We start from the raw sequence: 27,385 nt of genomic DNA, 5'->3' as shown, positions 1-27,385 counted from the left end.
CAATTTTTTTTTGTTTTGGACAAGTTGTAGCAGCACTCGTGCACTTTTTAAGCAAGGAGGCATTGGAGGCATCAGCATTATGCTTGCTGCAGTGTTTTGTGGCCTATGTTTTTGTACAAAAAATTAAGGAGGTATGTGGGGATCAGATCGCAAAAATCACGAAAAAAGTTGATTTTTGAAAAGTACACTTTTTGGCATCTCCAACACTGTTTCTATATTGTACTGAAATATTTCACCCAAAAATAAACTTTAAGCACTCCAAATAAATATATTTGTCAGCATCTACACATAGACAGTGCATGCTAGCTTAGAACTTTCAGGCTTGTTTTCTTGAAAGTTTGTTTTGAGCTTAATACCTTGTTTGTGGAAAGCGTAGCACAGCAATGGGTGCATGGATTTTTACCCCATTTGTTTTGTTGTAATCACTGGAATGTGGTCTGCGTCAAGACAGTCTCAGATTTACCATTTAGGCTCACATGTTTTTATTACAAGATAATTAGAGCATGATACATTCTAAACATAAAAGAAGGTGCATATTGTGTCCTTTATAAAGAATAGCAGAGAGATTTAAAAAAAAAATTAAGAGAGTCTTGACTTACACCACACTTCTTAGTAAATATTAAAAGCATTTACAGACCTGTAGCTTGTTTTTTTTGTGATGCTAGGCTTTCCACAAGCAAGCAACATGGGGACAACATATAAACAATGATAAAAGGGAAACTACTAAAGCTGTCAGTGTGAAACTTTATATCTATTTGTTTGATGCTGTTTTAAGCCAGTATGCAAAATTTCATCGCTCTAAGTCGAAAAACAGAAAAGTTGCCTTCGATCCCCTCATTCCCCCCTTAAGTCATATATTTCAAAGTTCAGAAATTTTTCAGTGGTTATACCGCTCTGATTTTATTCCTCGGCACATAGCTGCGAGCAGCCACATCTGAGAGTGCATGCTGCTGCTCCTCGAAGGCCTTCAAAACCTCGATAGAGCTCAATCCGCTATTAAGTCGATACACTGTCTTCTCAAAGGCCTTCGAAAAGCCTTTATGACATGGGTGTAAGACTCTCTTCATGAGATATGGCCTGTGTGGGGACTTGTGGAGGCTGAGGACATCGAATGCAGTCATGCTGGATTTGTTAACTGTGTGCCTTGTTTTCTTCTTTCTGTTGGCAACCCTAGGCTACATGGCTAAGCTTCGGTACGAGGGGTTTGGAACGGACGAATGCAAGGACTTCTGGGTCAACCTGTGTGTGGATGCTGTGCACCCAGTGGGCTGGTGTGCATCGCAGGGGAAGCCCCTTGTACCTCCCAAGAGTGAGTGTGCCCAGAGTGGAACACAGTGGAACATAATATCAGTTTGCCTTATATGAATGTGAGAAGCGAAAGCTTCTGGCACTCGTGGGGCTGTATGTGTGCCTTACAATGATTTTTTAAGCAGATTTTTTAAGTGTGCCTATCTTTGTACCAACACTCACGGATACACTGATAACTTTGTTGGGCATCACAGGAATTACTTCAATAACGCATGGTAAAGTTGTGCTTGGTGCTCTGAGGGTTTGTTGCTCATCGCACTTGGCATCAGCCTGTCTTTACCTTGCAATACGTTTTGAAAAAAAAAAAAAAAAGAAATTGTGCAATCTTTCTGCTTTTCTTGCGTCACGGTAGGCAAACACCACACAGCCAACGCAAGCTGAAGGCTTTGCTTGGCTACAGTAGTGGCTGTCATAATAAATGCTTTGCAGACCTCTTGCTAACACCGTGATGTCAAAAATAACATTTGCTTCAAGGGCACGGGAAATACGAACTGTATATTTGAATGGCAACATTAAAAAAAAATGTTACTGTGCATAGAATGCACTGGCTGAAAATATTGGTGTCCACTGTATTAGCAACCGATTCCCCTGTGGTGTCGGACAAGGGTGCATGTGCAGTGGGCGTAGTGGTCATGCGTTTGCCGAGGTTGTGCTGTTAATGGCTGTAATCCTCACGTGTGTTCATGCCACTGCAGCAATTGAACACAAGCATGGAGACTGGAAGCAGTTCCTGGTCAAGCGGTTGACGGGCGCCCGTACACTCCCAACAAACTTTCATGCCAAGGTATTGAGACTTGAGTGCAATTTCCTCAAGGTTGCACGAGATCAGCATGCCATTATAATAGGAATTCAGGGTGTAGAACTGTGCAGAAGCTATAGTACTTTTTGCCTGAACATATCTTCGTATCAAAATACAAGGTGCCTAAACCTTGCACAAGGTGTACTCTGTGCATACAGCGTGAAGGGCCACATTTTACTTGCACTTGAGTTTACATCAGTGACCTGCACTAGCTTATTTTGTTTGGGATCTACAGCTACTTTCCTTGACGACTTTCAGATTATAAAGTGTTGCTGCCAGTGCATGAATTAATTCCCGTGTGGTGCGTGCAGGTGCGTGAATGCCTTCGTGGCCAGTTTCCCATTGGCCTGCGGCTGGAGGTGGTCGACAAGAAGCGCATCTCCTCTGTGCGGGTGGCACGTGTGACCCATGGCGTGGGCGGCCGCATCCACATCTCGTATGAGGGCCTCGAGGATGACGGTTTCTGGTGCCACGAGCGGTCGCCCCTCATCCACCCCATCGGTTGGGCACAGGTCATAGGCCACGACCTCAGAGCGTCTCCCGGTCAGTCTTGCACTCTATCAGGGCTAGTCGGTAATTAAAGCAGTGGATTGGTTTTCTTTGTTAGGGTGTGGGTAATTTAATTGGGTTAGACTGTATAAATAAAGTGGTCTTACAGGAATAAAATAATTACAGAAAGAACATTTCATATGCTCCAGGCTACTGAAAGCCACACCACCATACACATCTCAACTTTGCGTGGTTTGCTGCTTAGCTTTGAGCCACAAAACGAGATTGTCCGTCCCAGGTCAGTCATCACTTGCAGTGATGTGATGCACATTAATGAAATAAGAGTGTACAGTAGCCGACCTATATTTCGGATTCCAATAATCCGGACTAGCGCGATATTTCGGACTTCACTGAGGAACCGTCGCGCATCTCGTAGAAATGTGTACATTTTCATGACCGATATTTCGGACTCTGTGGAGTCTAAAAGTTCGAATTTTCAGACTAAAATAGACGCCAACAATATTGTGATCGTTTTTCAACTGAAAGTTTGTTATTTCGGCCTAATATAGACGCGGGCGGGCAATGCTGTCACTACCATCTTGTTTGCCACCACCGTGAAAGGCGCCATCTTGGATTTAAACGGAATCGGCTCGGCGGGCGCAATCGGACTGGCTTGGATAGGCTTGGCTATTTGTTCTCCATCGTTGCCATTCGAGATAATGAGATGCTCTTCATTGCCATCAAGATGGCCTACAAAGGGCGCGTGATCGCATTGAAAACAGTACAGTGGGACAGCTGCAGCGTCCACCATGGCTTGGATGACACCCCCCGCGGTGCGGGGCAGCAAACGCGGTAGACGGGGGGGTGGGATTAGGGGACTGCATTCGGAGGTGCTCGCTTCCGCTCCTCGCGTCTTCCCATGGGTTACGGTTACCTTTCGGTCTTCGCGAACGTCATTTCCCCATGCAAACTGACTGTTCTTGCTTTGCGCAACACTACTATATGGTATCATGATGTGATAGGGTGCGGACATGAAGAAAGCACAGCTATGACTCAGATAGAGTCTAATATTATCGCTAGCAGGCGGAACATAGGAAGCGACAATTTTCAAGATTTTGAAGGCCGTTTTTCGCAGAAAAGTTAATTTTTTTCAGTTCACGGATTTTTCAGACTGTTCGATTATTCGGACCATTTTTCGGGTCCCGCCAAGTCTGAAAAATCGGTCGGTGACTGTAGTGTGTGTTAGTACATCAGTGCTAGAAGGCCGACTCTGTTGTGCCATCATAAATTTAATGATAACGTGTCCGCCTCGTTCGCGTCAAGTTTGACAACAGGTGCATGGCTTGACAAATGTGCGGACTGCTGTTGAAGGGTATAGCGGTTGTAAATAATTTGCACTTGCTAACCTGTGCTTGATTTCTACACCTACAGAGTATGCAAAGTCATCACTTGAAAAGGCACTTTTGAGGAAATGTGAGCCCAATGAAGCGTCGTGGGATATGTTTCCACCTGTGAGTGACCCTGCACATAGCTTTACTTTTCTCTTCTTCTGTCTTTTTTTCACACTGCTTTTATTGTTTCCTGTTGTTGTGTAGTATATCGGGGTACCGTTGTTTACCTTCCAGAGTTTTCTCTACTTGATCCTCTTGATGTTCAAAGCCTAGATACTCTTGCTGGTTTGTTATCTGCTGTTTTAGGCTTGTGTGTGGTCGTGACCACTGCTACCTCGGAGGGAACTGGGGAACTGAAGCTATGTGCAAGCTCATACTTTTGGGTTAAGGTGTAGATAAGAACACTGCCTGGGCAGTGAATCTAGTTGTATTGCCTTTGTCTCAGTGCAACAGAACTAGCTGAATGCTACAATCATGTGGTACATTTACAATGCCCACAGAAGACCTTTTCTTACTTCTGGATGGAAATGCAATCTGCTCCTGATATTTGTAGTACCCTTGCAGAGTACTGTAATGGGCCTTTTTTTTTCTGCTGCCAGTGTGGGTTCCATGTTGAGTCTGATAACTGTAGGTAACGAAAACAAACATGCAGCACATGAGGTGTTAGATTTATCGAAGCATCTCTAAGGGTTGCTGCATGAGCTTGAGATGCAAACTGCTGAAACGCAAAAGCAGCAGTACTCTGACACTGTTGCACTTAGACACATTAGAGAGCAAACACTAAATGCTGCAGTGGCTGTAATGCTGTGCACCCATGATGTGAATGAAAGAAAGAGAGCACAGAAATATAGTGGAAAGCATAGGCTACAGAAGTGCATACTCGCAGCACAGTGCTTTGAGCACAGCTTCAGGAATGCTGAGCACAGTGTCAAACTAGTCGTCATGCCATTCTAGCCGGAGATGCTCGTACGGTTTGTGGGCTTGGGATTTTGTATGAGGCATTTATCACTCCTGCTATACAACATATTTCACACATCTTTTTCAGGCACTTTTGCCACTGCCGGCTGTTCTTGACAATGTGCACGTGCGAGTGCGGATGCAATCTAATGTTGTTGTTTTTCCTTGGCAGGTGCACACGCCACAGTGTGAACTGAAGTTCAAAGAAGGCATGAAGCTGGAGGCCATTGACCCCCTCAACCTGTCTACTATCTGTGTTGCCACAGTGACCAAAGTTTTGCGCAACAACTATCTCATGATTGGCATTGACGGCATGATGGCTGCCAACGGCTCAGATTGGTTCTGCTACCATGCCTCATCACCTTGCATTTTTCCAGTGGGCTTCTGCGAGCTCAACGGTATTGAACTGACTCCACCAAGAGGTACTTGGTTATTTTGTTTACTGCAACGGCCATTAATGGTATGTCTCCCTTGTGGTGGTATGCACGGTTGCAGGAGAAAAAAAAAATCACTGAATAGTACTGGCATGTACTGTATAATAATTGCAAACATTGTCAGGAGAGTGACTATTTAGATCAGTACTTAAAAAGGACAACTCCAAGTTTTGCCAAAACAATCTCTTCTGAGAACAGCTTTATTAAAGGACTATAGCCACCTCATTTTAGTTGCTTGCTTTCTTCTCTGGAATGATTGATGGGAAATTGAAATACATTGACCATGGCATGTACTTGCCTATAAGTGCTAAATAATTTATAATTGAATTTCTTCTGTTGTGCTGGCTGTTTCAGTCTTGGCTTCATCAGTCAAACAATGGCTGTGACCAGTGAGAAGTGTTTAGGTGACGCGAGGCACAAAAAAACTGCAGTGTAACTGCTGCTGTTTACTTTTTTTGTTGTTGTTGTTGTTACAGCTCTTGATGAAGGCTGGCTTAGGCGTTGTGAATTAAAACTACACATCAGTGATTATAATGCAGTTCTTTTATGCCTCGTATGGTATAAAAACTCCTTCCACGTCACAGTCATCGTTCAGTTGTTGAAACCAAAACAGCATCAAGAAGAAATTCAGTTCAAAATTATTTCATTGTAAGCAAACACCATGGGGTAATTCATGTATGCTGATGTCTAACGCATCATTTGAAACAAAAGAACACAAGCAAAAAATTGATGTCTTACGTCCTTTAAAGGGACACTAAAGGGAAATAATAAGTCAGGCTAGACTGATAGGGTAGGCTTACCTGATAGCGAATGTGCTATTTTTACTGAAAAAATTTTTAAAAGCCAGAAAATTGCATTAAAGCGAGGTACACATGGCGCCACTACTGGAAGATTTGTGCCATGGTGGTAAGTGGTATTCATAACCAAACACAATTTCGCCGTCTCGATGGGCAGTTGCTATTAAAATATCAGGAAAGCAGTTCACTGAGCATAGCCGATAGTGCCAAAGGTCTCATAATTGAAGCAGTGCAAAGCAGACAGCGGAGAGAAAGATTAGTCGCAAACACGGCCAGCTAAGTGGTTTAGTTCTCACTTCAGCCGTCGAATCGGCTACTTTTGTGCAGGCTGCAGTTTGTTATGAAAGTGCGAAGTGTTTGTTTGTTTATTTTTAGTGCTCATTCGTGCAGACGCTCATGCATGCATGTCGTCAGCGTGGGATGCACTATGCAAGTGTGTCGTCTTCCATGTTTTCTGTGCAGTGGAAAGGCGAACGTGCATTTAGATGCGCTGAAAAAAGAGTTGAGAGATACCATATACATGCACCGCCTCGCTGCGGTGGCTCAGTGGTTACGGCGCTCGGCTGCTGACCCGAAAAACACGGGTTCGATCCCGGCCGTGGTGGCTAAATTTCGATGAAGGCGAAATTCTAGAGGCCCGTGTACTGTGCGATGTCAGTGCACGTTGAAGAACCCCAGGTGGAAGAAATTTCCGGAGCCCTTCACTATGACGTCCCTCGTAGCCTGAGTCGCTTTGGGGCGTTAAACCCCAGTAAACCAAACCATATGCATGCACCATCACATCATATTTGGCTCGTTAAAGAAAAAGGTTTCCCAGCGCGGGTCATCGTGCACACAGTACACGAGGCACTGGCACGCAAGGCAAGGTTTTGTCATGAAAGAAACATGCAACTAGCTGATGTGTGTTTGGCAAGATTACGCGTGCATCCCCTGCCAACAGCTATAGCCGGCAGGTGGCAGACTGCAGCTGGGTGCAGTTTACCCTGATTCCTTTCCACTTACAAACCACAGGAAGCAATTCACAAACGTAGAAATTGCAACGACCACAACTGAGTCAATCGCAGTGGTTGTTTGTTACTGTACTTACTGCGTAGTTAGTCCGCAAACACGCAGTAATCGACAGCACAGTGCATCGTTTGGTGAGAAACGCACATGCAATTTTTCACTCTGGTGTGGTGTTGAAGGAATACGTTAGAGCGCGACTGCTGCTTGCATGCTTTTGAAGATCCCACGAAGCATGCGTATGCGCTTCACAAGAGCACAGAACGCACCTGAGGCCACATGCTTACAGTCGTCACCAATGTATACATGCGTGAGAGTAATCAGCAGTTTGTTCTGGAGTCTGCACCTGCCGTGCCCTTGATAACTTTACGTAGTCTCTCCGCAGACGCACGCAATGCAGCATTGAGCCCCCATCAAAATAGCGGGGGCCTAAGGTGGCCTGCACTTTCACTTCACCACCGTGACCATTGATATGTTAACTCCCAGTTTTTGGTTTCCAGTCGAGTGTCCGGTCTTTGGAAGTGGCATCTCTGATGCCACTTCAAATATGTCACGCGGCACTTCATTTTTTGCGGCCGCTTTGAATCTGGAAGAATTTCGGGACTTTCATTTGTGGTTTTCTCAGCAACACAGCCGCCTTTTCACATAGGAAAAACGTCAGAAGTATTCCCGAGGATTAACATATTTGTTTTGCATAGTTTGATATTTCCCTTTAGTGTCCGTTCAAAAGGGTATGCGGGGATCTCGGATGAAATTTTTTTTTTGTGTAGGGCAGTGAAATTTGGCATGCTTACTAGGATGTCCACTGAATGCTTGAATACAAAAATTCACTGAGATATCTTGTAGATTTGAGATTATAAAATTTGTGCTTCATTGGTATGCCAGACTTGCAGATAGCCTGGTGTGACAACAAATCATGGTAGGAGCATGCAGTCACAATGGTTGATACAGTGACGTCCTCACGAAAATACATGACGCCATTGTCATGCGATGCTTTCTGCAAGCAGGGCAGTCAAATCAAAGAACACTTTTGAGAAAACTGGCATTTTCACGATTTCAGCCAATTTTTTTGCTGCTTACAATCACAAAAACATTTTTTAAAGTCACTTCTGGGCCATTTTCGCAGGAAAATTTTTCGGGACATAATTAAAATGATCATATAAATACAAAATCTGGTATTTTTTAAAATCTGAATTTTTTTTTAGAGACTTGCAAATTAGTCCCTACGTCATCCTTAGGCAGTCACTGGGAGACAGCAGTGTTATTTCAAGGATCTGCTCAGTATATTTTTGTACCAATGCGACAGCTACATAATATGATGCTCGTTGAAGGTGTAGTTATGTCACAAGGCACTGAATTTCAGGCAGTCTTGGTGGAAACCTAGATGTATTTCGAGAGCAGATTGGCAAATTGCTATCAGTGGCATGATTCAGTTGTAAGCAGCTACAGTTCTTTAAGGGCAACCCCGGGAGTTTCATTTTGAGTTGATAGTTGCATCAAATTCCATGGAGTATACTATACAGAGTACACTATACAGAGTTCAACTATTTTAAATTAGCCGAAACCAATAAACCGAAACCTAAGCTGGGTTTTGACCAAGCTATGTTATCACGACATACTCAATTATGACATCATGGATACTGCCACAAAAGCTATCATGTGCACCTTGTCTAGCTAAACTCACGACTGTAAGTGACAGGCTGGCTCTTTTGTTGACTGAAATGACCAAAAACAAGCTCGAAATGTTGTCCTTTCGCACCGCAGAGTGGATGTCGACGAGCGTGCAGACTGTGGCGTCATAAACTAGTACTAGAATGGATAGTTGGGCTAGTTGGTATGTTTACATTTTGGGTCCTCTGTCTTTCGTCCGTTTGCGCTGTTTTATACCCAAAATAAAATTATACTCTAGGTTGCTAATAGAAATCGCCCTGATTGAGGCCATAAAATTTTTCATTCGTTATCGCTGCAAGAAGTTATCGCTGCAAGAAAACTCCACTCGGCTGTGAAATTTGTCAAAAAAAAAAAAGAGAGAGAGAAGAGTGCGGAGAACGTAGAGAGGAAGTTTCAGTCAAATACATGCAGGTAGAAAAAATGCCACAGTTGCCTTTTAAGGCTCTGACGTGTGTATTCACATGCCACTACTCTCTTAGGTCACAAAGGAGAGTTCCGGTGGTTTGAATATCTTCGGCAAACCAAGTCTGTTGCAGCACCTGTGTCCCTTTTCAAAAAGGTGAGGGTCCATCCTTGTGCAGTGCGCACCACCCCCTTCACTACTGGTAACACAGAAATGTCGCAGTAATGTAATGTTGCTTACCAGATAGATGAATGGCATTATAGATTAGTTCTCTCATTCTTCACACCGAATAAGTATCCATTTTTCATTTCAAATGTGCTGCCTCCGGTCTAGGTAGACGGAGCCATCAAACACTGTCAAATCCTCTGCAGTGTCTACTGGTCAAGTGAAAGGGCTGTTCATGTTGCAGAACTTTTTGATCTGTTCATGCTCTTGATTAGTACCAACACTTGCCCAGTCTACCTGCTTTTCTTGAGTACTGGCCGCTTACATCAGCATGTGTTGCTCTGTAATTTAATATGTAACAAGCACTCCCCCTTGCCCGTTCCCCCTTCCTGTTAATGACAACAGGACATCCCCAAGCATGGCTTCCAGGAGGGCATGCACGCAGAGGTGGTGGACCTGATGGAGCCGCGCCTCATCTGTGTGGGTCGTGTGACCAAAGTGGTGGGCCGGTTGTTGCGGGTCCACTTTGACGGCTGGGAGGACAGCTACGACCAGTGGTGCGACTGCGAGAGCCCGGACCTCTTCCCAGTCGGCTGGTGTCAGATGGTGCAGTACCCCCTGGAGCCACCCAGGCAGCCTGGTACACAGCCACTCCTGACAGGCCTTGCAGTGTCCCCACTGGTGGCTTTGTCTCAGTTCATTTCATTTATATCAGCAGACAGCACGGTGCTTCTCTTTGTATAGTTAAGGTAGATCCAGAATGTAGCACAGGGGACTTTGACTTTGCAAAATAATTTCTGTCACTTAGCAGTCAGAGGGCATTGCTTACCTCCTTAATTCATCATGACTACATTTGACAATGCCTTTTAGACGAAGAAGTTTCGTTGCTCTCACTTCATAAGCCAAAAAGCAGCTAGGAGAGTTTCATTAACACTGTTCTTGTTTTGTGAAGCCGATCTGAGCTATAGTGTGTGATCTTTTCGTGTCTCTAGAAGTGCATTAAATGCGGCACTTGGAGGCCTTCATACGACATGCCCTGTATTATGCACTTGTCGTTGTCTTTTTTTGCAGACACCAGCTTCCTGAAAAAGAAGAAAAAGTACCAGAGCTACAAGGGTCCCCGTAGAAGTGAGTTTCGAACTCAGGAAGCGACCCAAAGTTAGTCAAGCAAGCATTTTCATCCCTAACACAGACTAATGGCACCAACTACCATCATGTGCATGGCTGCTGCTTCCTCCTCCTGTTGGTATCCACTTTCAACCTATGTTCCACTAATTTTACCCAAATTTAATCAACTGTGGTACGGTGAAGCCTCGTTACAACAAATTTTGCTTCCAGGATTTTTGTTGCATCATTTTAGGAAACCTTGTCCCAAGCCAGGTGCCCACTTCAAGGGCACTAAGTGCTAGTGGCTTGCCACCGTCATAAAATAATTACAATGATCGCCATAAACATGCAATCCCACACCACCACTCGCCTACTTCCCATGTTTTTGCACAGTAATGTGCTAGCGCCGCTGCTGTGGCTCAGTGGTTACTGTGCTCGGCTGCTGACCCGAAAGCGGCGGTCGAATTTTAATGGAGGCGAAATTCTAGAGGTCCGTGTACTGTGCGACGTAAAGAACCCCAAGTGGTCGAAATTTCCGGAGCCCTTAACTACAGCGTCCCTCATAGCCTGAGTCGCATTGGGGCATTATAGCCCCATAAACCAGTAATTTGCTAGCTTTTTTTTTTTTTCGGTTTTTATGACTGTATCAGCACATCTAGCGGTATTCTCGAAGTGATAGTGAAAACAGTTTGAACTAATTCTTGTTCTGTTTTCTTTAGACAAGCTGAGTTGCCTGTCATACAGAACTAAAACTCTGCTGTATTAGTAAGTAAATAAACTTGCTACTGCACCTGTTAATTTATATGGTAATTTTGGTATTGATATACAGACAGGTCACGTAGAAGCTAGAAAGTATCGTATCAGAATTTCTTGAGGTTGATAGAGGTAGTCTGCGTAGATGCTACATAAGCTTCAGGGTGTCTTACTGTTCTCATGTTCATTCATCAGTAGTCATAACAGTGATCCATAGTAGTTCTATGCAAGTACTTCTACACTCGGTATGCTTTCAGTGTACTGTCACATGCAAGTTCCCAGTTCCCAGGCAAAGAGAACGGAGATCATAAGATATATAAATAAAGGTGTGTATAGCACTGTGCAGAGGGCAGAACCCTCCTTTAATTTCTTTTGTGGTATCACAGTGGCTCATGAGATAGTACTTATCAAGCTCTAAGACTACTGAAGAAGTCAAATTTACAGTTGTGTATTGGAAAGAAGTCCATCGTGGTAGCCTACTTAAGAACTACTGTTCGCCTCTGCTAGCATTCGTAACAATGCACAGTAACATTCCATCTTTGTAACTCCAAGCAGCATTGTGGAAAGGTGATGTCACAAGACCCGTACACTGGGCCCAGTGTTTTAAGGGAATTGCCAAGGTGGAGTAGATTTGCTATAAGAGAGTAATTACTCATTTGTATCCACCCAAGCTCAGCCATGTGGCTACAAAGGAAAGATTTCGTTTGTAGCCGCTTGGCTGAGCTTGGATGGATGCCAATGAATAATTACTCCCTTATTACAAACCCATTTACTTCTATGCTGGCATTGATTTTTTTTTTTTATTGGGGTAGGTGTTAGTGCAGTGCAGGTGCAGTGCTCGTAATAAGTTTGTTCTTGCGGCGGAATACAAACTTGGCTGTGTGAGAATCAACTGTTAGTCCTTGGCAACCTGCGAGAAAACATTCATAAGATGTGGTCTAATCACATCTTACTCAAGCTGATGGCAGTATAGCCCGACATGTTCTCAGCACTAGCCAGACCAGTTGCAGCTTCTTTTTCGGGGCAGCGGAAGTACTATCACACTGTTGTATTAGCTGCACTTACTATGATCTACTGATGAAGAAACACTCAGCTGTGTAGTATGTTAATAGGTTTTTGTGGTAGTGAGGCTTCACTGAACCTATGCACTTTCTTTTGCATGTTGCTCCTGTGGTTATTGGAAATGTGTGGCAAAGAAACCATGGTAGATATTTTCTAAAGTAGATATTTTTCTAAAGGGAGAGCATACATTGGGCAATTTTGTTGCTGGTGGTAGCAGCTGCTTACCTGTCATTGAAAAAGATTAGAAAATACGCTTCTAAGACTGTTAGCTCTTTCAGTATATGTATAGCAGCCATAACTCATTGCCCTTTAGTAGGGCAAACTGGCAAGTGAGTTAAGTTTCATAGTGTTTTCTGTTTTCGCTCATCACATTAGGTGTCCTTTTCTTTATTATCTGAAATTTGTTCTCTAATTTTACTTCTTGAACATTAACTTTGGCATTCGTAATAGTAATATGTCATGATTGTTGCAATCATGCTTGTGACCATTTTCACTTACCAGTGCGTACAAAGTGCACACAATTATATGGGCCTCACGCGAGTGTAGAGAAAGACGGAGGTTTATTTGAGAGAAGGCAGAGAGGCTTGAGGGATTATTATCTGGCCTGCTACCCTGCACTGGGGAAAGGAAAGAGGAGAAGAAAAAAGGGTCATAATGGGTGACATTTTGGATAGAAGAGAGATGCCAATTATGCGTAACTAGCAGTTCAAGAATGTGGCCAATAACAACTGGATGTGGAAACCTGTTTTCCTCAAGAAACAAAAAGCACTTGCATCTTAAAAACCTGGTTTGGTGGCATGGCACGTTGCAAGGTAGAGGATCAGAGCTTTGTGGCCGAGGCTTTGTGCATAATGCATTGCAAAGCTGCTGGAGCCTTCGCTAATGGAGATGTGTGCATAGATGGGTGCTGCTGGTCTTAACAGCTGTTTGTCATCCAGACAGTACTGGTCAAAAAAAAAAAAAAGTGCACAGGCTTGCATTCCTGCTTTTAATTGTAGGGAGCACTGCAGTTTCGATGCACTTTCCCTCTCACAGCAGCGTTGGCAGCAGAGTATGCTTCATGGTGTTGGTGCTTTTGCTGTATTTTTTTTTACGTGCGTGCTTTGTGCCAGTTGCAAGAGGTGCAGGATAGATGCCTGGTGTGAGCATTTTGAGTGGGAAACTGCATGAGCATGCCCCTCTTCCTTTCACGCACCTTGCCTCTTCATGGTCGTGTTCATCCATCCAGACAGCATGCAGTTTGCGTATTATGACACCTGCCTGATTTTCACTGAACCATCATTACCTGCGCAGAAAAGAAGATGCGCTTCATGCCGGGCAGCCGCAAAAGCGGGGGAGCGGCGAAGGGTGGCTCTCCTGGCGATGATCTCTACGGTGATGATGAAGTCAAAGCTGAAGTTGATGACTTTGGTGAGCAGAGGTTGCATGTTTTGCACTGCGGGCCCCCAAAAGCCCCCCTTTTCTGTGTCCTTTTGTTTTTCCTTAAATACCCCATTCTAATGTGTCCCCCGAATCTAATGCGCATTTGATTTTTACGTTTGCCAAAACAGAAAATGCTATAATAATGCAGAAGCCCCAAATAACATTTATTTCAACATTTGCATCTGTGGTTGCAAGCAGCATGCGACTGGCCTGCAACTGCAGATTTTCGACCAATGTGACTGTTTGGGACTGTCGCTTTTTCGATCAAAACCGTCTCGCAACCTCTGCGCCTCACAAGTGTTAATGGGCCTTTAGCCGAACCTGGAGGAAGGCAACAGAAAAGCTGGAATGTCGCTGCAGTCTCCTGCTGTGGTGTCCTCTCTGCACTGCATAGATGCAAAGGGGAGAAGCATCTGAAAAAAAAAAAAAAGTGCACTAACATACGAGTGGGTTGTTTCAGCGGAGATGCGACATGAAGAGAAATGCAACTACTGCTTCTTAGTACTTAGGGGCAGTGAGGCATCTGAGAACTACAGTGGTGTGCTTACGTACGAGCTTTTACTGTTTTTTTTTTTTTTTAAGTTAGCGAGTTTTTGCTGTACTTCCTTATTTTGTTTAATTTTTGCATCTCGTTGCGAAATGCACGCCATTTCGGAGCTGTTTCGAAGTAAAAAGGTGCGCATTAGATTCGGGAAACATGGTAGTTATTTTATGTTCACTAAAGTGTGCGCCTTGCGAGCAAAATAGTTTGCCTTCTTGCATTGCTAAAAGGTAAATTTGTAATGTCAACCCGCTTGTGTGACCCGTGCATTGAAGATAAAGGTAGTGTCATTCATGGCAGCAGCAGATATTTATATTTGCTTTGGGGATTGTGATGGCCAAGTAGAGCAGTGCATGGAAAGTGTCAGAAAATGCTGCTTGCTGTGAAATTTAAAACTAGTTGGCAGTGACCATGCCACTGGCCTTATGGTCAGAAGCACTGGGAGGCAGTGGTCGCCTGCAAAGGCCATCATGAAGGGTGCACTTTTTAGGGGGAAGTATCTAATTTCAGTTATCATTCACATGCTGATGTAAACACCCTGTCTTATCATTGGACCTTGATGATCAGGAAATGAGGGAAAGAGGGCGTAAAAAAATCTTGTTGACACCGGGTTCTGTTCGCTGTAAGAAATATTATGCAACCGGACTTATTTTATGTCTTCATTTCCAGATGTTTTATATTTGGTTGTTAATGTACAGCGCTTTGTCCCAAAAACTTAATGTAATGGTCTGCTCCTCATAATGTGCTTCCTCTGTGGATATTTAACCAAGGTCGTGTAAACCCATTGCTACTTTGCAGTTACATCATCATCTGATGCAAGTGCCCTGAATCGCTCAGACAGTATTGCCACACAATCATTTGGAGCCACAAGGTGAGCTGAACCTGCCTGGGAGCGTGGTTAGTCATGTGTGTGCATGCATGTGTGTAGGCGTGTTGATGCCGAGGTGACCACCTTGGCCGTGATAGTCGCGAGATGTATGTGCATTAATTAGAGCACAGCATGTGTCTGCCACGGGGCAGAGACCAGATTGCGGCATTCAGGGAGCACTGCTCGCCATTTCTGTAGTCTGTGGAGGTCTGAAGAAAGCTGTTTAACTCTTCCGTTACCGTGTGGAAAGTGGTGTTTTTTTTTATAGGTTTCAGTAGTTTTCTTTTTCCTGTAAAAACTATTGCATTTAAAATCTGACAAAATACATGAAAACAAAGCTAAATAAATGTGCTTTTTTAAGCATATAAGTTTAATTGACAAATTGCGCATTGCAACAAACAATTTTATTTCCCAAAACAAGGTTTTAGGAAAAAATTGAGCAAAACTTGTAAAAACACGCCGGTATTTGAAAAAAAAAAATCCAAAGTTTTCTGAAGTCTGCAAAATTTTTGGTATTCTGCTGACTGCCTGCTGTGAAAAAATCATTTAAAGTTCTATCTTCAGTGGTATTCTTGCTACAGTCCTGAGATTTGTGACATTTTAGAGCATGTGTTGCGCATGCGGAGGCTACCAAGCGACTTTGACACTGCTGCGTTTTCAAAGCGCGTTAGAAAAAATGGCGACTTGCGGAAAACAGAAAACTACATTGGAAACTAAACTTATGTTCACTGACTACAAGCCAGGCACTCCGCGTGTATGTAAGAAGTGCAACGCGCTCTGAAGTTGAGCAGTGAAGTCATCATTACTGGGCAACGTGGCGGGCCATGAGTGCAGTACCATGTCTTTCCAGCGCGTTGAAAAAGTTCCATCTCGCGGCAAAAAAGAAAACCACATCGAAAATGAAACAAGCGAGACGCGCAGTGTGCCCCTAAGCAACGGCGGAAGGTTCAGAAATTGGTGCGTGAAGTCACCGTTAGTAAGTTAACGGTACTTCGTACCTCATTCAAGAATTACATTTTTCAAATTTAGGCAGTTTGGCACACATTTATCCAGATAATGCACTTTTTTTCCTGCATTAAAAAAAAATTTCTAACACACTGCTGAATTTTTTCTGTAGCCATGCTCCATTAGTCCATTCTGTCATTTTCTCCAAAGTCATCATGTGGGACAGTTAAAATGGCTTTTGGGCCTATTATTCTGTAGCAGAGGAGATAATATTCTGGACAAAAATGCTAGTTATTGCCAAGTGCGCATACACACTGCTGAGCACAGCTAGATGTCCGCTGGTGGGAAGCATACGCTTAGTTCCACCAAGGTACTTTGTGCAGATTTGTGTGCATGTACAAATTGTGATTGTGGAAGGTTACCAGTTGCTGTTAATCACTGGCATCTGCCAATTTGGCAGTATGAGGATTATGCAGTGTAGTAAAAAAAATTTTTTGATGCTGCACTTATCGCCATGAAGCTAAAATAAAATGGCAAAATCAACCTTCATGGCAGTATTGGAGGACTTGCTGCTGAGTTCAGATTTTTGCGAAATATTATTTACTGGGCTGTCTACATAACATGATATGCAACAGAATTGCGATATGGATGTTCAAAGATTCGTGTGTAACAAAGAAATTAGTATGAGTGGCAGTGAACCCCCGCAAAAAAGTTGTGACCTTGCAGTGCACACAATTATGTACAAAGCACCTTAAAGAGTTAAAAAAGTACTCCCATTGGCCGATGGTGTCAAATTCAACTGTTGGTATGCATAGAGAATTGAGTGGCCAGGTCAGTGCTGCAGAGGCCATGAAGAACCAACAAAGGGAGGTCTGCGTCATACCCCTAGGAGTTAAGTGAACGATTCACTGACTGCGAGATATTACGAGCGCTAAGAAACACACAAAGGACAAAAAGCAGAAACACACAGGACAGACGCTAGACTACAACTGCATTTCATTGCACATGTAAGTGAAGTACTCACTATGCGCATCTGCGCATGCTTGAGACACATGACTCTTCTTTGATTAACACGATCGCAGGTTATTGCCGAAACACACAGAGTACAAAAAATAAAAATAAAATCACAATAGGTTGAAGCGCGTGCTTTTTGCCCCGCATGCAGTTTCTTTACTCGTGAGGGCTATTGAAGGGGTGCTCACGCAGTTCTTATGAATACAAAAAGCCGCAGGTATTTCCCTGTCAACCTGCTTGTCAAACTGCTCCAGCACACGAGTGCTGTGAAAAAGAGGGGTGTACTCCTCCTCCTCTATTTCGCCATCTTTCTTTATTTTGCACTTGCGGCAGTGGGCCACCCAGTGGCCACCTCCCATCAGAGGGTACAACTGTTGTTCGGTGCTTCCGCAATCTTTCATTCAAGCACAGGCCCAACTGGCCTATATAGCACTTGTTCTGTGTGTTTCTGCTCGCTGTCCTTTGTGTGTTTTTTAGCGCTAGTAATACGTCGCAGTCAGTGAATCAAAAGCACCAACTAGCCAGACTTTATTCTTTAAGTGAATGTTGCTGGCTTTTCACTACATTTAACAAAACTTCTACATCATGGCTTGTAGCACACTCTCTGCATTGTGCGGGGCAAAACAGGTTGGCTGAATACCTCAGTGGTATAGACTGAGTGAGAGAGAGCCTTCAAAAAGTCCTTGGGGGGTTGGACACAGGGTGACTCAAAAGGTGGGCGCCACTGAAAGAGGCCGGTTCCCCATGGATGTGCTCAGGTACCTTGTGGTGACCAATAGGTGGAGTTGCTAGAGAGTGAGGCAGTCTCCAGCCTCACATGTGGATGGATAGGACATATGGAAGTGCACATGGTGCCGTTGTAGAAGTGCAGAGGGAAGCGTACTCCCAGACGACTAGACTGTGGCATGGTTGGTCTGATTGTGGTTGCAAAGCAGTTCTATAGACCCAGAGCCTGGTAGGGAACTGGCTGCCATCATTGACAAATCTTAGGATGCATGCGCAGCCCTAATTCCATGTGCATGTGCTCATTTTTGTCTTTTCTAGGCATGCCCAAGCTCTTCTATATCAGGCGTCTACCCCTGATAATTATGCAGGGTACTCTGGCTTAGTAGCTTCAGTGCTTGCCAACTATCTCGCGCCACACAGAACAGCCAGGCAAGCGTATCCAATGCCACGTGCCCCGTCGCAGTGGCTCAGTGGTTATGGTGCTCGGCTGCTGACCCGAAAGACGCGGGTTCGATCCCGGCCGCGGCGGCTGAATTTCTTGAAGGCGAAATTCTAGAGGCCCGTGTACTGTGCGATGTCAGTGCATGTTAAAGAACCCCAGGTGGTCGAAATTTCCGGAGCCCTTCACTACAGTGTCCCTCATAGCCTCAGTCGCTTTGGGACGTTAAACCCCAATAAACCTAAACCTAAACCAATGCCACGTAATTTTTTCAATAAGTCGGAAGAGAGTAAATACCCTTAGGACATTACAAACATATCCAACGCTAGCTAGGTTACCCCAGTGGTAGCAGGCCAGGGCCATGTTACCACCGGCCGACCTCTCCACCTTTCCCTCTCATTGAAATTCCTTTCTCTCTCTCTCTGTCTCACACTATACTCTCCGCAGTGCACACACTGCAGAGAGGTAGCTAACCTAATCCACATGGTGCAGGCACATCAATTCAGTCCCATAGCTGACCCCATTCCAAACCCCTCTGAGGAACAGTGGGAGGCCATTCTGCTCAGTGATGACCCTGACCACCAGCATTGGATGGTGGGGGGGGGGGGCAACTTGGCAGCTGCATAGTCCTTCAATGCGCTTTTATGGTCATGAAACTTCTTCGTAATGCTATGGGAGAGCTTCTTATGTTGACTGTGCCTTCCGCGAGGCGGCGCTAAGAGTCCTGTGGGGGCAACAACGTGAGCAAGCGAGCGTCTCTACGGCTACGAGTCTACAGGCGGAATGGGACGCCGGCGGTGTGGCAGCAACTGTTTTCTCTTCTGACTTTGCCTTCATTCACAGTGCACGTGACGCGCAAGCCTGCGATGCCAAATACTTGCTGCATGACAGGTTGCCACTCCGGCTACGGAGGTACGCAGGAAAAGGCCTCACTGTTCTGTCTTCTGTCGAGCGACTCCGAGCAGCGTAAAATATGAGCAGGCGATACCCCGACAGTAAAGCGGCGGATTGAGCTTCGACTCTAAGCATGTCTGTCTGTGAGAGAGGCATTTTGACGCGTGGATTTAATTCGGTTTCGTGAGTCTGTGATCATCGAAGAAGCAGTGTCAGCTGCAACGCAAGAAGCTGAAACTCGGGTCCGGTGCCGTCCCACGGATATTCAAATGCCTACCAGCATACTAGAGCACGAATCTGTGACAATGTTGCATTTCAGACAGCTGTACTCTTCAGTGTGCTTATATAACTTTTGGTGCGAAAGCACTACTTGACGGGGTCAAACCCAACCAAGAATCTTGTGGCGTCCCTGACTTTGAGGGTGCAGAAATGAAATAAATATTGCCGCGACTGGGTTTCAAACCCTCAGCGTTGCAAACAGATCAGCTTCGCTGGCCACTGCACAAGAGCACTATGCTATCGCAGCAGCCGATCACATCTCGTGTTAAACTGCAACACACTCTCGTGCTGCCTGCGTTGCACACCGTCATCTTCATCAACTTCCACCTGCAGCGCGAACCGATCAGATCATCAGATTAACCTCGATCAGAGCTTAACTTGAGTTTAATATCATCGCCAGACGTGCCGACTACGCAGCAAAGCAAAACCATGAGCCAAATAGGCTAAACACATGTGTGCGCACGTCTGCTCGGTTTAACTACGTGAAACGCCTACTGCTTTTTATTTTTTTGTAGACGTTGCTCTGTGATTCCTATCATTGCTCATTTTTGGTTTATTGCGTGGCCGCTCGCAGCTTGTCTCTTATTTTGGTAGCGCAAAGCCAGCACATAAGCAGTGAACAAAAAAAATCAAAATTTCCTTCACTCGCCAGCACCTCCATAGCCACAGCGTGACAAACTGTAAATAAATGGCTTAGGTGGCTGGCTTCACCACATCCGAAAGTGTCGGCAAGAAAAAAAAAAAACATTTTAGATAGCATCGTCAAACTGCTGGTGCATTCGTCATGTGATCGCTTTGCAGCGCGCACTCCGGTTCTTAAAATGCCACCATTACATCTTGTTTTCATCATTAGTGAGATTGCAGTATTTCTCACAAGGTAAACGCCAGCCGTAAACAGTCTTATGCACTTAGATGAAAGCGAGGACTTGGCCGAGACGTGCAAGCCAGACACATATAGTAGATATGTTACTGACCGCTGCGCTAGATCTTCCAGAGCGACATTGCCGGCAACTTCCGGTGAAAGTGAATGCACAGGCTGGATCCATGTACAAAAATCGCTGTTTTATAAAAAAGCAGCGAGAGAAAGTAAACGCGTTAATTGATGGCAAGAAAACCGCCGCTAATAAGGTTTACTAGCGGCCGCTGTCGATTGCACAGGGTTTTTAGTGTCTCGATGTTGTAGCCAAGCTTTCAGGTGACAACCAGTATAGTAACGTCCATCCTAAGCCCAAATACCGATCCCCAGAAAGCACAAGCACCAAGTGATAATGAGCCTGTTGGCCGCAAAACAGCCGCTGCGAACAGGGCTCGCGCAGCCATTCGTGCCCCTTTGCCGACAGTCGCACCACTAGCGGCGCGCGCTGCCCCTATCTGGAACTTTGGCTGGAGTTTTGTGACCAGAAAAAACATTGAAGGACTTTGGCGGCAGTAACCGGTGGACTGCCGGACTAGGCAGCCCGTCCACATGCTCTAAGAAGATTCTGCACCTATAAAGATGTTTTCAATCAATCAGTCGCCATCATCCACATTGTAACAGACGTTTGTGCACATTATAGTATGTGCAGTAACAGCACATCTGCGTGGAGCTTTTCGCGTCCCTCACTACGTTTAAAATTTGATTTATTTCAACTCGCAGAACACCGCTGTAGTTAGAACACCTCCAGTTCGGGCAGCTGCTGAGAAGGAGCACCTAGCATGCTGCTGTTGTGCGCTGTGCACGGGATAAGCGTGCTTTACACCGTTTGTTGCACAGGCCTGAAGTAGGAGGCGAGGAAGTGGAAGAGGAGCGGGTGCAGACACGAGGTGGCCTGGGGCTGAGCGTGTCCCTGAGCAGCCTGCACCCCCGGCGCTGGGGCGTGGCACACGTGGCACGTTTCCTGCGACTCAATGACTGCGCCTCCTACTGCCAGGGCTTCTGCCGGCAGGTGCGGCTTCTCTCAGTGGGCGGCCACATATAGTTGCCAGGCACTGCTGCTGTGCCACTTGTTGCGTGGCTAATGAGGGAAGCGTAAAGCGCCCCCTTCTTCGTCGATCGCTGGCTAAGTTGCCCCAGGATTGACACTGAGGTGGATTTTGCACATAGTTGTATACGACGCCATTTGGTCATATTACAGGAGACTCCCTGCAAGACGGATGTGAAGGGGCCATAAAATTTGTTTGTCTCAACAGAAATGCCCCTTACAAAGATATGTGAGCATGCTAGGTGTGTCCATGCATATATATATATATATATATATATATAAACATGAAAACAATGATTAAATAGCCCTTCAGAGAGAGGATAATTGCAAATAGATCATTTTTTGCTCTATCGATGAAGTGAGCTGAAGACTGAGAGCATGAAACCAACTCACATTATTATACTTGAAAATGGCATTGGTCTAGCTCTCCTTTTTTCCTTGCCTTTTTTCTCACTGTATCTCACTGCTGTATCTCTGTCTGTCTGTCTCTCTCTCTGTGTATATATGGGTGTGTGCGTGCACGCACGCATGTATATATGTGCGTGCATGATATTTTTTGCTTTCTGTTCTGTTCCAAGCGCTTCGAAGGTGCCCAGTAGGGTCATGGTGCACCTCTTATCTCGGTTGCCAACTCCGTGAGCAGGCGCACCATGGGCTGTGCTCGTATGCCACAAATGTGCGTGGCGCCAATATCTGCCTATCTCTGCCCTGCGATAATTCATATTGCAACGCCGAATCAGTTGCAAATGCAGCCCTTAAGTTTTTAAGCCTCAAGTCAACAAGCGGGTGCATTTTGTGTATATACAGCTCTTAGTCATTGGGAGGCAAGATGCTGCACGTGACGTGCACATGATATCAAGAGCTGACCATTTCAGATCTCTTCCACCAGTGCAGGTGCAATGATGTCCTGCCTTTTTCCCAATGACAAGCGCAACAGAGGAGGAGCGTACTGCAAGAGCGGTGCTCTGTTAGTGGCGGTGGCTGCCGCAAAACGTACCGTCCTAGAGGTTCAGCAGCGGCAGATCACTCAATACGACGCCAAAGCTGAAACCCATGAATGCCTCCATTCTGCGCTGCGTGTTCGGTGTGCGGTTGCCTAAGGTTCCGCAGCAGCTGCACTCAAAAGTCTCATTACTGAAAAGCGTAATCATCAGCCAACTTTTCTTAACGTGACAGTGCCACACGGACGCCCCGCGAGTGCCATTGCGGTTGCCATGGCTTATAGTGGCTATGAAAGTTTGTCTTGACCAAAGAAGGACACGTGAAACAGTTAGTCTTAAGCGGATAACTTTTACATTGAGTCCTATGGGAAACCAACTAAATTATCTTGCACTGTTCTATCTTACCTGAGCATTCGTCTCAACTGAGTTGGTATTAATGGGAATGTGCCTATTTAATTTTTTAGAGTGGTGTGTCATTTTGAGAACGCTGGACAGAGTGTGCAGTCTTAATTTAGAACAAGCAGAGTAGCATTTACCTCTAAAAAGGCAAAATGCCCTGAAGCCTTCCTCTGCTTTTCCACCCTGTGCATTACTGCATGTGTCAAGTTGAGCATGTTTGATCTGTTTTAGGTAACCAGCCAGGACCTGCACTAAACTTGATTTCGGTCAGCACCTTTCGCACCAAATGTTTCCTTGAGGCCAATTTTAAGTGTTAACGAGCCAGCTATATTTACAGGATGAGCTTTTATGCCCGTCTTCATTAGTGGTGCAACACCAAGTTCATCGTGCGGGATCGTAGTGTAGCTGAATTAGTGTGCTGTGTAGGAGATACCAGGCACCTTTAATGTCACATGTTCTCTCATGTGGTTGCCTTAAGATGGACTGCTCAGTTTTATTGAAAGTGGGTGGTGTGTAAGGGATAACATATAGTAACGTGGATGCTGGTACTCAAGTTCTTTTAGTGCACAGTTTGATTGTACAGTTAATGGCTTTGTGTCTGTGCTGTATCCTTCCAAGGCTGAGCTTGACTTGGGACTTGGCAGCTGTATCTTGATGCAGAACTTTGTATGGCAAAGATGTTTTGCCTCCGTACAAGGCTGTAATCTGTGCAAGCTCCAAGGAAATAGACCAGCCAGCATCTTGAGAGCTCCTCCGATGTTCATTTGAATCAAGCCCTGCTGTCCTTTTTTTGTCTGCAGAAGGTTGACGGAGCCCAACTCCTGGAGCTGACCAAAGAATCTGTCATGGCCCTGACGGACATGAAGGTGGGGCCTTCGCTCAAGATCTTCGACCTGATTCAGCAACTCAAGGCAGAGTTCAAGGGCAAGGACTATCTCAAGTGAAACTCCCCAGAGGACGACACTGCTGCTGCTCCTTGACCCACAAGAGTTGTCGAACTGGGTACGAGGACAGTTCCCCCGCGAGACCTTCCAGCATTTTTTATATTTTTTTTTGTCTCCTTCATATCATGGAAAAATGCCTGACTGCACACAGCAGGTGTTTTCAATTACATTTGTTTTGTTTGCAGAGATGATGTGCAATTTGCGGTGCACTGTAAAGAAAATGTGCATCACCACCTCACAGTGTGTTTCCCTCATTTGCCAAATGTTCAGAATGAGCAGCTTTTCCTGTGTTCGTTTTTTCTTCCCCCTCCCTCCCCCCTCTGTGCACACACATTTTGAAGGTGCAGCATCACAGATGCACAGTGCTGGTTGTGAGGCTGTCCCATGACCGTCTGAGGTTCACAGAGGGATTCTATTTGCAAATAAAATGAGCCTTTCGAAACAAACTATCACACTTTTCGTATTATTTGAACATGTTTACATGTTATATCTCTGCTATATGGACACCCCAAAGGCTTTTGAAAGCAAGTAGGGTGTAGTTGCACACCAGAAATGGCAAGCCTTTGCTTCATAGGACCTTGAAGAGACTCGTCTTTAGCTTTTCAAGATTAAAGCAAAGCTGCTCAGCTTTTGAGAAGCCACAATTTCAGCGCTAGCCAGCATGAACTAAATACAAAAGTGACACAAGAATGTTCCAGCAAAAATTTGCAGCTGTCGTGGTTTGAACAAAAATGCTACAGCTGCTGACCTGAGCTCTTGGCGCTTCTTTATTCCAGAAGTAACAAGCATTACATTTCTAAGCACAATACATGAATGAAATAGTCTGCATCAAAAACCATTTTGAGCATAGAAAATTGTTCAGTATGTAGTGCAAGAGTTTTTACATTAAGATTGAAGCCTTAAAGGTGCACTGAAGAGGAATCTGAACTTGTCTTTTTGCCGCGGGAACTCAATCTACACGTTCCCAGCATTCTTAGAAACTGCGACTTATTGCCCTGTATGGCCGATTTCCCAAATTAAATCGAATTAACGGCCGGCTCCCGCCCTTTTTTTTTTAATTCTGCCTCGTACGGTGGGCGGAGTCGACCAACGCGTGGAGTGCCTTTCACCCAGTCCCGTGGCGGCTTGCCGCTCTGCCATCGGCGGAGTAATACATAGTAGTCCGTAGTAGCAAATAGTCCGCGCGTATTTTTATTTCTTCGGGCTTATTTTGCGGCTATATTATCTGCGAATGAAACTATTTATTCATGGAAACCTAACAAACAAAATAAAGCGAAAGCAAAGCCTCCACGGAGCTGGCTGAAAGGAACTTCACGCGTTGGTCGACTCCGCCCATCGTGCGAGGCAGAATTAAAAAAAAAGGGCGGGAGCCGGACGTTAATTCGATTTAATTAGGGAAATCGGCCATACAGGGCAATAAGTTGCAGTTTCTAAGAATGCTAGGAACGTGTAGATCGAGTTCCCGTGGCAAAAAGACAAGTTCAGAATCCTCTTCAGTGCACCTTTAAAGGCTCCCTTCATGGAGCAAGGGGTGCACACAGTTCAGCTCTTCCACCTATAAGCTTCAAACATGCAGCTGTGTTGCTACTTCATGTTTGGTTGAAAAAGGTGCCTTTGCTTAAAATCCTTTCCATGGGTACCATGTCAAACTCCAAGCTTTAACCAGGGCGTGAACCTGAACTAGGTAAAAGTCCAACAAAAAAAAAAAGGATGAATTTGAATGTTGGCACTTGTACATGCAGCATGCGAGGTGAGCTGAGTTAAAAAAAATTGCACTGCATAGTATTGTTTGCAGTGTCCTAAAGGAAAAGTTACCTTTATTGTAATTAATTTGTTTCGAATGAAATTTAGGTCACCGAAAATGTTTGGGAGTCCTAGCAAATCAAATCAAACTTTTTTTTTGTTGTCTCTCGAGCAAGGCACGAGTGATGCAATTTTTATGTATATTAGTTCATTAGCATTGCCTTTTAAGCTGTAAAAAATGTGTTTGACACGTTGGTGGAGAAAAGGATCATTCCACTCACCCTTAATGACTGCAACTGTTGGCAGCACGCACTTTAGCGCTGATCAATGTCCATAAGGGAGAGAATTTAATGCATTCTCAAGTATTCACAGTCGTACCTGTAAAAAAGCACGGACAGGTGCGATATGTTCAAAATAAGTGCTACTTTGCAAACTTAATGTTTGTAGTTTTCTTCTGTAGAACTTCCCAATTTAAACTCTTTGTGCATCTTAAGTTGATGAATTAACATCAACAAATTTATGAAATTGGCAAGACTTGTGTACGTCTTGCTACTGCCGTGAATGCCGCTTATTTCATTCCCACATGTCATAGTTTCTATTAAACCGTTGGCTTTGGTTATGTGGGACAGCCTGTGTGTAAACAATGCATACGAAAGCCATGGTTTTGTGGCACTCTGGAAATTCTTAGAGATTGCAAGGCAGTTGCTGTGAATGCCGCTTCAATTTCATTCCCATGTCTTAGTTCCTATTAAACTGTTGGGTTGGCTTTGGTTATGTGGGACGACAGCCTGCATGTGCGTAAACAATGCACACGAAAGCCATGGTTTTGTGGTACTTGGGAAATGCTTAGAAATTGCAAAACTTGCTATGACTCACCCTGCTGCACCTTGCCTTTATAAGTGTTGTGCGCAAAACAACAAAGCTTATAAGTTTTTCTGGTGGGAAAATACAGATCATCTTCTTCAATGGCATAATGCCACTGGAATTGTAGTAGACTGCGGCATGAGAAAAGTGACCAGATAGGCACGTATTAAACTCAATGTAGGCTTACATTGAATGCATTGTTCTTCCGGAGGAACTGCCAGAGTTATGTACCCCGCAAGAGGTCCTCTTGAACACAGTGGAACTTCACTACATTTTTCAGAAAACTTCATGAAAAACATACTGACAGATGAGGTCAGTAGCTGTGGAAATTGGAGGCATGTTTTGATTTTTACTAAATAATAGTTGTTTCATTTAGCTTTGCTTTTGCTGAAAGAACTCTCATAGAAATGGTTCGTCCTTGTGCAAGCTTTGTGCAAGTGTTTGGTCTTTCAGAACGCTGTAAGCCTGTAGCCATGGAGCACATTGAGCCACTTCGTCATAGCAGCTGCTATACTACATTATGTACTTCAGCACGAGCTTTCGAGACAGTGGCATGGAGCAATGGCAGCTGAAACCTTGATAACTTCCTCGACTTGCATGCACTGTGGATAGTGTGATAATGATAAGCACAGCAATAAAATTTTAATCACTTGATTCTGCGTGCTCACTCATCTATTTTCACTCTCTTAAAAGTTTGGATTTCAGAAACATTTTTGTTACAGTGCTAGACTTATTGAACTGTGTTGCCCAATTTGGCAGTTTTGTTTTTCCTAATGAGTGTTCCTATGGGTTTAGGTTTAGACATCGGGTTGGGGAGGTAGGGGAATGTTGATATTCAGATTAGTTCCACTAATAAACCCACAAGTGAATTGAGTGAGTACGGCTGCCTCTTTTGTTAGAAGCAGTAAACTTTACTTTGAAGTTAGTGGTAAAAATGTTAAACCTCTTCAAGAAAACCAGTGCATTTTACCGCTTGTTTTTCACAGCCTTGCTTGCTGAATGCAAAGTAGGGAAATGCATCTTATGTCACTATTAAAATTAGTAGTTTTGTAGCAGTGAAATACATA

General features: G+C 44.6%; 1 protein-coding gene across 4 annotated transcripts in view; it reads left to right on the top strand.

Moving 5' to 3' along the window:
- Positions 1–24,160, top strand: part of LOC149372473 (MBT domain-containing protein 1-like) — a 32,256-nt gene extending 8,096 nt beyond the window's left edge. Inside the window, exons 7-18 of one of the 4 annotated variants that reach the window (XM_089566969.1) lie at positions 1,175–1,309; positions 2,004–2,092; positions 2,419–2,650; positions 4,028–4,107; positions 5,117–5,366; positions 9,328–9,407; positions 9,822–10,056; positions 10,488–10,574; positions 13,632–13,748; positions 15,100–15,172; positions 21,220–21,391; positions 23,568–24,160. In XM_089566969.1, coding sequence (XP_089423095.1) covers positions 1,175–1,309; positions 2,004–2,092; positions 2,419–2,650; positions 4,028–4,107; positions 5,117–5,366; positions 9,328–9,407; positions 9,822–10,056; positions 10,488–10,574; positions 13,632–13,748; positions 15,100–15,172; positions 21,220–21,391; positions 23,568–23,711 — 1,694 coding nt within the window. In that variant the 3' untranslated portion in view covers positions 23,712–24,160. Of the gene's footprint in view, positions 1–1,174; positions 1,310–2,003; positions 2,093–2,418; positions 2,651–4,027; positions 4,108–5,116; positions 5,367–9,327; positions 9,408–9,821; positions 10,057–10,487; positions 10,575–13,631; positions 13,749–15,099; positions 15,173–19,136; positions 21,187–21,219; positions 21,392–23,567 lie in introns of those variants that run through there. The other 3 variants (XM_089566970.1, XM_089566972.1, XM_089566971.1) reach the window with 3 other exon arrangements.
- The last annotated feature ends 3,225 nt before the right edge of the window (positions 24,161–27,385 follow it).

This window comes from Amblyomma mixtum, chromosome 1, assembly GCF_055824585.1.
Source record: "Amblyomma mixtum isolate Tamu chromosome 1, ASM5582458v1, whole genome shotgun sequence".
Taxonomy (NCBI): domain Eukaryota; kingdom Metazoa; phylum Arthropoda; class Arachnida; order Ixodida; family Ixodidae; genus Amblyomma; species Amblyomma mixtum.
Note: the sequence above shows the minus strand (reverse complement) of the source record. Positions and strands in the feature narration are given on the sequence as shown.